The 12,899-nt window shown below is 52.1% G+C and overlaps 4 protein-coding genes across 4 annotated transcripts; 1 reads left to right on the forward strand and 3 right to left on the reverse strand.

Moving 5' to 3' along the window:
• Positions 1-26: 26 nt before the first annotated feature.
• On the reverse strand, positions 27-1,864 carry NCS57_01142800 (uncharacterized protein; the record flags this gene model as incomplete). Its single annotated transcript, XM_053061145.1, has 4 exons — positions 27-1,040; positions 1,092-1,516; positions 1,568-1,598; positions 1,649-1,864. 4 exons carry the CDS (start codon positions 1,862-1,864, stop codon positions 27-29), a joined length of 1,686 nt encoding a protein of 561 aa, XP_052909531.1.
• An 805-nt stretch (positions 1,865-2,669) lies between these two features.
• NCS57_01142900 (Sphingomyelin phosphodiesterase) lies at positions 2,670-4,770 on the reverse strand (the record flags this gene model as incomplete). The annotated part of the gene is made up of 5 exons (XM_053061146.1): positions 2,670-3,796; positions 3,842-4,050; positions 4,100-4,404; positions 4,452-4,538; positions 4,588-4,770. 5 exons carry the CDS (start codon positions 4,768-4,770, stop codon positions 2,670-2,672), a joined length of 1,911 nt encoding a protein of 636 aa, XP_052909532.1.
• Positions 4,771-5,382: 612 nt separating this feature from the next.
• Positions 5,383-9,036, reverse strand: NCS57_01143000 (uncharacterized protein; the record flags this gene model as incomplete). The annotated part of the gene is made up of 1 exon (XM_053061147.1): positions 5,383-9,036. The coding sequence occupies one exon, from the start codon at positions 9,034-9,036 to the stop codon at positions 5,383-5,385; it is 3,654 nt and encodes a 1,217-aa protein (XP_052909533.1).
• Positions 9,037-9,346: 310 nt separating this feature from the next.
• Positions 9,347-12,091, forward strand: NCS57_01143100 (uncharacterized protein; the record flags this gene model as incomplete). Its single annotated transcript, XM_053061148.1, has 3 exons — positions 9,347-9,442; positions 9,501-10,208; positions 10,265-12,091. 3 exons carry the CDS (start codon positions 9,347-9,349, stop codon positions 12,089-12,091), a joined length of 2,631 nt encoding a protein of 876 aa, XP_052909534.1.
• Positions 12,092-12,899: the final 808 nt, after the last annotated feature.

Raw genomic sequence — 12,899 nt, forward strand, 5'->3', positions numbered from 1 at the left:
CTACCCTCAACACCAACTCTGCTCACTCACTTCGTCTTCTTATCTTGATTCTCCCGTTCCCACTCTTCTCCCAGCTCCTTCGCCTGCTGGTTGAGCTTCTCGATGGCCGCCCTCGCCCCAGGCCACGGCTTCCTCCCTCGCCCGGTATCAAACAGCCTGTAAACCGCTGGTATGTCGATACCGTCCATCAGCAGGTTATAGAACTTGCGGTCGTTCCACCAAAGCTTCCACGCCTTCCACGAGAAGCAACCCAGGTTCTCCGTCACGCCTGTGCCCGCTGCTTGGTTCAGCCACTCGTACGTGGGCGCCGACGCGAGACGCATGCCGAGGTGAGGCACTGGGGCTTCCTCGAGGGTCTTGACCATGAAGTCGTAGTGGGTGTCGATGTCACGGCGTCTCTCCTCTGATGATTCTATGGGGTAGCTGCCAGACCAGACACCAGCGAGTGCCATTGAGATTAGGTCGTAGAGAACGAAAGGGGGCTTCATGATGATGACATGGCCGAGGAAGGCCAGTGACTCTGGATACTGCTCTGAGAGGAATCCATGGTATAGTCGAGCAAACTTGTTGTCGTCACTGTAATGTCGAGCTGCCTGAATCTTCTTGTTATGGTCAGGAGCGATGGCTGAGTCGGTCGGGTCACCAGGTCCCCTGACCACAGAAAAGTCGTAATGATAACCCGAGCAAAAGACAATAGCATCGAGGTCATCCAAAACGGTCCCATCGGTCAGGGTGATAGACTTGGGTCCTGTCACCTCCTGAATACCCAAGACTGACTTGACACGACCATCTCGGAGGTTATCTGCAAGGTCATCCGAGAAGATCGGAACTCGGTGTAGGATACCGTCGATAGGTCGAGATGAAGCAAATGATGAATGCTCGGTTAGAAACGGGAAAGACTTGTTCCTCGTGCTGATGAGGCCCTTGGACATGAGTGCAGCAAAGCCTCGTGGCCAGAGACCTGCGAGCGCTCTCACACAGATGCCGACACGGCGACTCATGGAGTGGTCGAAGGCCTTGCCCTTGACCCGTCGAGGAAGCTATAGTAGCGGTCAGTGTTTCATCAAAAACTGTCACTAGAAGTTACTCACAAGGTAGAATTGGCCTCTGTGACTTAGATAGACCTTGCTGGCTCCCGCCTTCACCAGAAACGATGTGGTGTCCGCTCCCGTAGCTCCAATACCGACAACAAGCACGTTCTTATCCTTGTACTTGGAAGCATCCTTGAACTGCCGGGAGTGGAGGACGTCTCCCTCAAACCTGTCGATGTTTTTGACATTGGGGATGTTCTTGGCGTTGAGCATGCCCGTTGCAACAACCACGCGGCTAAAGGTCCTGCATTCTTCGGCACCGGACTTTGTGTTTTTGGTAAAAACTTTCCATACTCCACGTTCTTGATCACGCTCGACATGATCGACTGATGTGGAGAATTCGATGTGTGGGAACAAGTTGAAGTGTTTGGCGTATGATTCGATGTACTTTTCGATATCCTTTTGTGGGGGATGGACAGCGTAGTCTAGCGATGTTTGTAAGTTACTATACATCGCCAAGTTACACTTTAACTTACCATAAGGCATAGGAAAGTCTGTAAAAGAACACTTCAGCTTGTTAGCATGTTCGAGATAGGCAATGTCCGGTTGCAACTCACACAGTGCCTGGAAGTATTCGCAGTCGTCCCCATCAGAGCAGTAGTCTGGTCCGTGTTCTGCGAAGCATGCCAGTTGCCGCCAATGTATTCGTTCCTCTCAAAGGCGGTTGAGTTGAGGCCCTGTTCGAGGAGGTTCTTGAGGGCGAGGAGTCCGAGGACTCCTGTGCCTATCACGCACACGTCGGAGCCGACTTGTTGACTTTGCGAGGAGGCCATTATCGTAATAGTGTTGTTTATTGATGATTTTGGATCTACGAATTCTTTCAGAGCAGTATAAACACATCATTATATATCCAATTTCCCATCCTCTTCCTCTCAAGACCAGCTCCTCTGACAATGCTCCGGCCTGCATCGCCACGAACCTCAACACCATTGGCAGCCTCGGATGGGTTGCCGATACGCTCACGGCGTGTCAGCATCTAGGCCTCTTTCAGAGCTTTGTTTCAATCTAGCGGGAGGGTATTGGCTTTTGCAGGGTATGGTTTGGCATGTTCTGGGGGTGTAATATTTTGGGCGACGGGGGTTGTCGATCTGGGTGAGATTCGTATGTGTCCGAACAAAGTCTCCGGCCTGCCTGACAAATGCCAAACCTAAGCTGGTGGTTGGAAACTAAATGGTTGGTGGATTAGTTGGTCAGATAAACCCTGGCGGCTCGTCTACGTCCCGGAGGTTCTTTGGTCCCGTACCAGCGCCGGAGGCAACAGACGAGCCGGCTGGCTTCACAACTTGATACCATGTAGCACATCTGATTAATGATATTGCCACCTGGATAGAGCTGGTATTTATAAAGTCTCGGATAAGCTTATCGAATTGAGTTTTGCCAAGAGTCCCTGCGTCCTTCAAGACTCAGCCGAATGTTGCGCCGTCAATATCGCCTCAAGCTGTATCAAGATGGCTCACAAAGTCTCCGATGACACTTGAGAGTCTTGAGAACAACATTTCTTTGGTTGTTTACTATGAGTATGCCTAAAGCACGTGTATCGTGTATCTCGTGTATCGTTACCTTCAAGGATAACATCCATCACCCAAACAACTCCAGATTCTTCCCAAGTAGCAAACCCTGCAACATCTCCAACACGCCCTTCTTCGACACCAAAGCCGATAACGTGGCCTGCATGACAGAGATGCCACACTCGTCCCGCTCTGAGCTATCTTCCATTCTCCTCTGGTAGTAAACACCAAGTGTAGGAACATCGCAGTTATCCTCACTCCGAGCTGCCCGGAGCTGGCAGATCTGTGTCTCTCGGCAGTCTTCATTGCATTCTGGCTGTTTCCACCCACGGCTCATACGTAGCATAAAGTCATCGAATGCTTTCTGGTCTGTTTCGAACCTTTCGGTTATGTTGTGCCAGAATCCTGCGGTAAGTTCTGCATGGGGATTCGTTAGGGGAGGGTTTGTGAGAGGTCCATATGTTTCCTTGGCCGAGTAGTATTTCTTCCACACAGGCCCCTGAGTCTGGTAAGTGTCGGATGTCATGTCAGCGCTGTAAGTTGTTGCGTCGAGGACAGCAAAGGTGACGGGATCAACATCGTAAACGCGGAACGAGGGCATTCCCGACATCGGCGTGAGCGAGGGGCCTATGTACGAGGCCAAAAGAGCATTGGAAAAGCTCTTATTCGAAGAGTCGGCGTATGTAATCTGGAAATGGTCTCTGTGCGTGTGTCCATAGAACATGGCCGCGATTGTCCCCGAGTATCGGTTCACGACCTCGTTGAGGTAGTGTGATTGGTCATGGAACGCGTTCCTGTCTCCGAGTGGCATGTGTCCGATGATGTAAACATGCTCGCCTGCCTTTTCTGCGGCATCGAGCTCTCTTACAAGCCACTCGATCTGACCACTTGGGTCACGGAGCATATCCTTCTGGAACAGCCAGAAGTTTCCACGGTAGAACAGGTTGGTGTTGAGAGAGATAACACGCAGGTTTCCATGAGGGTATCGAGCAGAGTACGCCCCGAGTTCCTCTGCTGTTACGGCTGCTTTGGGGCCGATCCAGTGTGACCAGATACCTGAGAGGAGATCGTAGATCCATTGTGATGAGTTGCCAATTGAGTTGGGTTGGAAGGCGTTTGTAGGATGTGCTTCATGGTTTCCAGCGGTACCGTAGACAATACCCAGGTGATTATCCATGTTTACATATGATTCGACAACTATAACGAGTTAACTTATGCCAGTGACAAATACGCAACACATACTCTGGCCTTCATTATAAGGAATGCTCGTATTCCAGATGGCGTGGTCGACAACATCTCCCGTGAAGATGCTAAATGCTGCATCGGGAACCAACTCCTTGATAGCCTTATACATGCTAAGCTCCAGCCTAGCGGGAGAATCGCAAGTGTGTTCGCCATAAGGACCAGCGGGCGAGTCCGTGTTACCAGGCTCATCTCCCTCAGTATAAGGTCTGTTCAATTAGAAACTCTCCTTCGAGTCTTGGAGATAATGGCACTCACCTGCAGCATATAGGCTTCCTACACTCTGAATTCGACCCCTCAGTATACATTTGGTCGACGTGAATATCAGAATAATGCACGACTTTGATGGGATCCTGTCCGCTCGGAGCAGGACGCGTGCGAGGAAGCGTCTTGGGCGGGAAAGGGACTACCCATGGCTCAACTGCTGGGTATTTGCAGAGTCCCAAGAAGGTTACGCAGAATAGATCTGATGTCTTTGACCCGATGACCAGATTTCTCAAGGCCTCAGCGATGATGGGTCCTTCAAGCTCGATGGTCCCATCACAAACATCTGCATCCTCCACCTATAACCAGTGAGCGGTGGATCAATTGGCTGCAGCAAAGGTACTACCTTTGATAACTTGCATATATCCTTGACCGTGTCAACAAAGGCTCGATCACCCAGAGCAGCAAGCCCTTTGAAGGTTAACAGAAGCCCCTGCATAAGTTAGTCTCATATCTCTCCCGCGACACTTGGGTTGACTTACCTGACATCCTGAACACGACGAAACACCTCTCCTCTGCTCCCATATCCGATCTGCCCAGTCGTTACCGTTCAGCGTCTTTTGAGCATCGGTGACGCCTCGAGGTGAATTAGCCGATCCGTCACTACCGAGAACTCGTCCCCCAAACAAGCCGAGGCATGTCAAGATCGCTGTGGATAACCGCATCTTCGCTCGACAAGCGTTGAATCGACAGTCACATCACCCTAAAGTGAAGAGAGTCGAGGAACAGAAAAAGAGCATGACCCCAACGAGAAGATGTCCCCGTAATCATGATCACCAGGGTCGCTTCCCCCAGTCTGAGGCGTGACTATGTCGTCTTGTAAGGGTTCCCCAGACAGGCTTAGGGCGGGCCGCCATTAAGCCCACATGACCCAATCGGAGCCAACGTTTTGGGCATGGTACTGGGGATAACGTCACCATAGGTTACCAGGTGTTGGTCATGATGGATGATGCTGATGATGATGCTGTTGACGATAGAGGGGCGAGTATTGATGCCGTATTCAAAGTGCTTCACCTTGTACTATTATTAACTGCAACAGATGAGTTGACTTGCATGTCTCAGAACGCATTCATTCATCAATAACCTACTCTATAACCGGCTATGTTACATGATTTCCAAGAGGAGTGTTTGCGACCAGTCTCCTACCAGCACTGTAATGTAGTAATACACGGAGCAAGAAACCAGCTCCCTCTTTTGTTTTTTACAAGTCCCTCCCGTGCGTAATTTTCGTCCACCGTCCAGTTCATCATCTTACAATACAACGCCTGCCGCCTCTTTTACGACTTGAATATCCTGTGAGGGATTGTCCTCTCAGTCCACGCCACCTTGACGCCTTTGTCCTTTCTTTCTTCCCTTTTCATAGTCTTCCTATACAACTGCCCGGCTGCGGTTGATTTTGCCAGGCCTCCTGACCAAGCCCTGTACCATGACCTGCTGCGCTCTTCGGGATCCGACTGGAGTGTCTTCTTTCGTCGAGATCGGATCTGTGCAAGGATCCTCTCGGCCCTTTCCTGAGGTAGCTCTGTAATCGAGTACTCCACCATCCACCGGCGCTTCTCATTCCAGTCCTCCGTGAGTTCGACGCGCTCGACGACTTGGTCATCCATCTTGTTGCGAACCGTAATGTACATGCCGAGCAGCTCCCGCTCCTTCTTTGGAGCTTCCTGCTCGACTGAGGCGGCATCTAACGACTCTGTGCTCGCTCCAGTAGCCATCGCTTCTTCCGAAGGAGTAGGCTCAGATTCACCCTCAACAGCTTCAACAGCTTCAACAGCTTCAGCAGCTTCAGCAGCTTCATCGACTTCATCAGCTTCGGCATTCGCCTGCTTTTGGGCCTGGACCAATTCCGAAAGTACTCGCTCAAACGTTCCCATACTGCTGGCCTTGTGGTCGACACTCTGAGCTACCCTCAAGATGAGGTCTTTGAGCGATGCATCTGACAGCTTGCTGTTGTCTGCTGACTCAGCCTGTTCACCAACGGCTTCGTTGATCATCTCGGATGATGTGATATCAACAGCGTTAGCACCCTCGATGGATGCAGACTCAACGGTGGACCCCTCCTCAGTTGATATGGCATCAGCAACCTTGGAATCCTCTTCGGGTGATGCAGTGTCAACAGCCATAGAGTGCTCTGTGCCCGAGATGGTGTCAACAGCGTTGGAACCTTCGACAGATGTAGAATCAGTCACTGCGGACCCCTCTTCGGCCGATGTGATACCTGCGGTCTCAGAAGCCTCCTCGGTATCAATAGTCTTGGGACCTTCCTCAGGGGTTTCCTCGACAGCGGCTTGAGAGGTGGGCTGTTCGGAATCTACGTCACGGGGTACACCCTCCTGAGACAACTCCTCGGTTTGTGGCTTTTCCTCAACCTCTTGACTCTGCTCTGAAGTCGACTGCGACTGTTCTGGGCTCGTTGTGTTGGCTTTCTCCAGATCCGCAGGCTGAGCGCCTTCACCCATGTTCTGAGGCGTATCGTCGGATTCCTTGCACAAGTCCTTGACATCCGAGAGCTCTTCAGCCAAGGCCTCAACGAGGGAGTTGAGATAGGCGTTCTTTTCAAGCTCGGAGTTTCCAGCAAGAAGGCCACTTTGCTCAAGAGCCTCCTCGATGGCATCTCTCACTGTCTGCAGTCCCAGGAAATCATTTTCCACGGTTTCATCAACCTTGGCCATCATTTCGTCCCAAGCCTTCTGTCGCTGAGGGTCTTCGGCTGAAGTAAACTCTTGCAAGGCCTCCTTATCGAGCTGGTCCTCTTGAACTTGGGCGGACAGCTCCTCCTTGAGTTGTCTCGATTCTTCCTCCTTCTCCTTGCGCGAGAGGCCAAGAATCTCCCGCTCAAAAGCTTCGACCTTTGTGCGGCCGGTCTCTTGGGTCCGATTGATCGTCTCCTCGTCGACAGGCTCAGCAAAGAAGTAGGTCAGCGGGGGGTTGGTTGGTCGGGTTTCGATGTGCAGTCGAAGTGAGCGCTTGGGGAACCGCTTTGAGGCTCTATCTAGAACTTCGTTCAGGAGCTTCAGACTGGCTTTGAATTCTTGGTCGCCAACACTGCGGTCCGAAGTTCCATGAAGGGCTCGGTCCATTTCCTCAAGGCTGATGTACTGGAAACCAAAAATACGCTGTGTGTTGTGGAAGGCGACAAAGATGCCGTCCATTCGTCCCATGCGCACTTGCAATGAATACTTAAGGAAGGCTGCCCTGATCATGTCATAGTACTCGCGCTCGAATGACTCCCATTCGCCGAAACGGTTGCGGATCTCATACCCCAACCCTTTCTCGTAGCCTTCGACATCCATTCGAATAGACACGACTGCTCGTGTCTTCAGATCAAACATTCCAGTGCCAGGTAGTCGTGGGTCGTATGCATCAAGTTGCGAACGTAGCATGAAATCGCCAAGCGTTGAGTAGTGGAATGCTTCATCGGCGTTCTTTTCCTCCTCAGACAGCTCATGCGACTTTGTCCTTCTGTACTTTTCAAACTCCTTCTTTGGAATGGTGAGGAGCTTTTCCATCGACTTTCCAAGCATGCTCAGAATGTTTGCCGTGTCGTATTCCTTGTCGGCATCAATGGCATAGACACCATCCTTATAGCGAGCGAACGCAGCAGCAGGTCCTCGAGTCAGGGCGGTGAATGACTCGAACTCGACATTGAAAGAGCGGGATAGGTGCTCAAAACTAGGCGCTCTCCATGCTGACAGAAGGAAATGGAAATGGGCGAGCATAGACGTCAAGCTGGACGTGGAACCGCAGTACTTCTTGCCATACTTGGCACTCAGATCTCTGAGTCTGGTGTCCTTAGAGGATGTGACATACTCCTTCAGAGCGTTGAAGTCGAACTGCTCCACAGGCATGATTGTGGCGAGGTAGGGGTCAAAGTTGAAGACCTTTGATCGCTTGTCTTGAAGCTGGTAGACTCCAGGGTTGAAAAGAACCCTGTCCAGGTTGTACTCAAGTTTCGGGACGTCTCCTGCCAACTTTTCTTCGACTGGCACCAACTTCAGTTTTCGAGGGCTGATTACTTTCACGTCCACCATATCCTTGCGTTTCCTGGACTTTTTGCCTTTTTTGGCGGTTGTGTCAGCCGGTGTAGCAGTTGGTATGCTAGCTAGATGACCAAGTTCGTCCTGGAGAGTTCTCCTGACCTTTGTTGGAGCGGAGGGGGGTGTCCTGGTCTCTGATGGAACAGGGGGAGGTTCGCTCGACATGAAGGGTGTCGCGTCCGGGCCAAGCGACAAATCGTGTTGGGCGTATTGATACATCTGACCTTGGACACCCTCCACCTCGTTGGACAGTGGGCTGCGCTGATGTTGAAGCTTTTCTCGGAGCGATGTCCACAAGCCTGCTTGTTGAGCAATCTTGGATGTCCAATCCGCGTTGCTATCCTTGGCTGCAACTTCGTCTGGGATGGGAGCTTCATCGGGGGTCTTGGCTCCCTTTGATTTCAACCTCCTCGACTTTCTCTTCCTCTTTGGCGGATCACTCGTCGGGTTGCTTGGCTCGTCAGAACCACCAGAACTACCAACACCATAGACCTTCCGTACCACGTCCAAAGCCTCCTCAAAGTTTCCAGGCTTTTTCGCGGCCTCGGCCTCGACAGCCTCGTTCGATCCGCCAGCATCGGCCTCTTTCTTAGACGCCTTCTTAGAGGCTCTCTTCTTCTTGGCCAACTTTGTAGCCTTCCTCGCCTTCATATTTTCGGCATCCTTCTTCATTTCACGAATTCGGGTTTGAAGATTCTCTGATGAGGCATCGAGGCCATTCAGAATATCTTCAGATTTGCCGGTAGAGGAGGGCTGAGGCGTTGGAGGGCTGTCCGAGTTGGTCTCGGTGGCAAACGAGCGTCGAGGGAAGCATTGGGTCGAACATCGTAGGTAAGGACGGCATATGTACGAAAGATTGGCCGAAAGGCCAGCTCCGCGTCGGGCGCGAAGCATTGGGGCGTCGCGTTGTCGAGGTTGAACAGTGCCTTACAGGGTGGTGATTCTCTTGAATGCTAGGAATGAGACTCAAAATTTCCCACCTTCAACTTCTTCAACGCCTTATCGATAAGAGAGAACGGAAATATGCCGGTGATGCGGGCATCTATGGCACGTGATTGGCCAGCTCCCCTACCTAGCCCGGGGAACTGTCGCAGCCCGCCGCCCGGTCCTCGTCATTCTGGGGCCTCCAACTTGAAAGAGGACACCACAAAGAAACGCCAACTCAAGCGCACTCTCACCAGAGGTGGAACCTCATGCTGTAGTCATGGGCGCGAGTGATTCAAAGCTCGTTTTCAAGCAGGGCATCTTTCGATTGTCCGAAGAGCGCCATATCCCAGCTGATGATGCCTACTGGACCTCTGTTCGTCCTCTATCCGTACTCCACCCTGACTATCAAGATGGTGCTAATCGACTGTTAGTTCTGGGAGCTCCCTGAGTCGTCTGAGGATGTCTTCAGTCTATTCACTCCTGCCGACATTCGCCGCACTCGAGATCGCGCACTTGAGAACTTAGAGACCCTCATCCTCGCCGTCACCTCTCGCCTATTCATACTACGTCATCACCCATCCTTTCCCGACCCCGAGCTTGCCCCCGAGCGGGAGGCCCTGAACTGCATCCGGGTTCTCACACGAATCTTGCCATACTTGTACGAGAAAGACACGCTCAGTAGTTGGGAAGAACAATTCTTCTGGGCTCATAGACGGAAACGGACGCGTCATTCAGCTATCGCGAACGAGATCCTCTTTGATGAAGCGCAGGAAGCAAAGCAGAAAGCCGAGGGAAAGGAATTTGAAGAGGTGAAGCCGCTTGCCGAAGAGTTGATAGACACATTGGTGGACCTGTTGTTCTTCTCTGATCTAACTCTACCTCGACAACCAAACGGCCGGTCCAAGGTCACATATGCGATATGGCAAAGCGGCGTCGGGTGCAACACTGCGGTCGCAACGACCAAGGAGTATGAGAGCAACCGATCCGAGATCCTGCGCCTCCTACTAGCACTATCCGGTCAGAGCATGTACATGACGGCGGGTGTTCTTCCACAGAATGGTGTGCGAGCATTGACCCATCTGTGCACATGCTCTGATAAGCAAGTTGTGCTCTCGATGCTTTGCTCTCTTCTCAACACGGTTCGTTCCTATTTGAGACCAATACTGAAGTTAACCTACTAACTCCGACTTTGTAGACTTTGAAGTACAACCCGGCGAGTTGGCGCGTCCCTTACAACACTCTTGTCTTCAAGGATAGTAAGCAGACGCTTGTAACATATTCCCTGCAATTCCTCCTGGTGCTTCTTCTGTACCCGATCCCGGAAACTCCATCCAACCCATCACCCAAGAACTTCTATCGCCATTTCCTTGGCCGGCTACATCGACCTCAAGATTTCCAGTTCATCGTCGACGGAATGGGCCGAATCCTTAATCAGCCTCTGCAAGAGAAGACATCCTATCTTCCAGGGTCGCAGTCGTCTGGCAACTTTGCGCCCGAGATCTTGATGCTGTTCTGGGAGATCCTCCAGTGCAACAAGAGGTTCCGCTCGTTCATCGTGGACACGGAACGAGCGCATGACTTTGTCATCCTAGCTCTGTTCTATGCCTTGGAGTATAAGAATGACGCGACCAAGCAGGGAGTTGTGCGCATGTGCGCATTCCTCCTTCAAACACTGAGCGTTGAGACCAATTTTGGCATCAACTTGAACAAATACTTTGAGGGACAGGAGAGTCTGCCCATGTCCATCCGTGTCCCCGGGTTCAGGGGCACTTATGCCGATTTCCTCATTCACTCTATCTACAATCTGATCACCACAAGCCAAGGCAAGCTCTCAGCGATCTACCCAGCTCTGTTGGCAGTGATCAATAATATTGCGCCTTATCTTGAAGGCCTCAGTGCCATCAGCAGCTCAAAGTTGATGCAGCTATTCACCTCCATGTCGTCACCCTCCTTTTTGCTTGCCAATGAGACGAACCATACCCTCCTTCATTCTCTCTTGGAGTCGATCAGCTCAATTCTTGAGAACAAGTACCCCAAGAACCCTGAATTGGTGTTTGCGATTCTCAAGAATAAGAAGCGAGTGGAGGCTCTACGCACGTTTACATTGGAGAGCGGCCAGGAGGAAATTGAAAGAAGAAATAGAAGAAGAAAGGACTCGGGCAACCATGTTGACCCGTTCGACGCCAGTTCGGTGCGGAGTTCAGCTGAGAGTCTGCGAAGTCCAAGCAGCGTTCAGCCGCATCATCCAGCTCTGGAAGAAGTTCCAGAGGATGGCGCATTCGCAATTGGGGATGATGAGGATGACAGTGATGACGAAGACCATCAACCTACCCCTACGCGATCGACGTCGAGTGAAACCCAGTCTCAGACATCGTCAACTCCCAACGTGGAGGACGCAGTCCCGACCCAACTGCGAGGCATGTCTGAAAAGGCTCGAGGCAAGATGCCAGCCGGCGTGCCGAGTTTCTCACGGCAAAACAGCACGACCAGCTTGGGTGGACATTCAATCTCGGGCCAATCACAGACTGGTGCTTTTGAGCCAACAGCCCACTGGATCGACAGCTGGCTTCCTGAGCTTCCTCTGCACACCATACTGGCTGTGATTCAACAAGTGTCTGCCCTTCTGCCTCGTCAGGATTTGGCAAGTGATGTACCAGCATCAGAAACTCTGCGCCGACTTTCAGGCATTGAAATTGTCGGCATTGAGCCCTCGCCCCCTCGTGTCCACTCGTTTGAGTGGTCTCAACTGGCTTTGGGCTGGTATGAATCCCTCTTGTGGGGTGTCATCTTTACGAGCGAGATGCAGGTTTCCAAGGGCACCATGGGCATCTGGAACGGTACTGCGATTAAGCTCTTCCGAGTCCAGGAGACGGCTCCAGAAGGCCCTACACTGACATCTCCACGAGGCGCTGTCGATGCAGTGGGCAGCAACATTGTGTCACGGATAGGACAGATAAACCTTCGAGGTGGCCCCCCAGGTGGCCCCCAAGGAAGTGCTCAACCCCCTCACAGGAATGGCTGATCCTAGAGCAACTACGGATACGTTCGAGGCCCAGCGGTTATCCGGCAAGCTAGGAAGCCTTGCAGACTTGTTCCATGGACTTGGATAACCCATGCTCACGCATCAATCCATACCACAAGAGGAAGCAGGGCTCCACAAGACCCAACGCAGGGCTGGAACGGAATACGGCTAGATTGTTGAATTGTTTTGTCGCGAGTATTGACCGCGAATGTATCTAGAACAAATGCAGGACGGAAAGTGGAATATAGGCGTTTGCGAGTTGGGGAGTTTGGGAGAAGGCAGGGCGGCGCTGGGGCACAGTCAACCATGCATAGCAAAGAATACCAACTCTGTCTCGTTTTAGGCCGGTCGCATTATTCATGCCATTCTTTCTTCACATGGACTCGATCACTAGTGCCAGTTCCATATGCAGACTGATACATGGTGTTTCACGTCTCGACTCATGCGCGACGCTACTGTGGCGTGTGAGCTGGAGGTGGCTGGAGGCTGGCCAGCTGGGACCAGCCACAGCCAACGACAGCTAGGGACCCCGCCTGGACCGTTCCACACCAATTCAGTTCCCTGTTTTCCAGATCAAAAGTTGGCAGCAGCAGGCAAACAACGTGATGGCCAAGACGGAATCGAGGTGCCATGGGGGTCGGTCGCGAATTAAGCCGCGTATTGATCCCCAGGCAATCATTTCCGAAGCGAAGATGAGCTCGCATGCACCGCCACGCGTCGTGGGAGCTGCCGGCCAATCACTGACGGCCTCGGACCTTTTTGACCGTGTGCTCGGGCGCTAAAGCCACAGCTGGTCAGCCACGTCAGG

This window comes from Fusarium keratoplasticum, chromosome 9, assembly GCF_025433545.1.
Source record: "Fusarium keratoplasticum isolate Fu6.1 chromosome 9, whole genome shotgun sequence".
Lineage (NCBI taxonomy): Eukaryota > Fungi > Ascomycota > Sordariomycetes > Hypocreales > Nectriaceae > Fusarium > Fusarium keratoplasticum.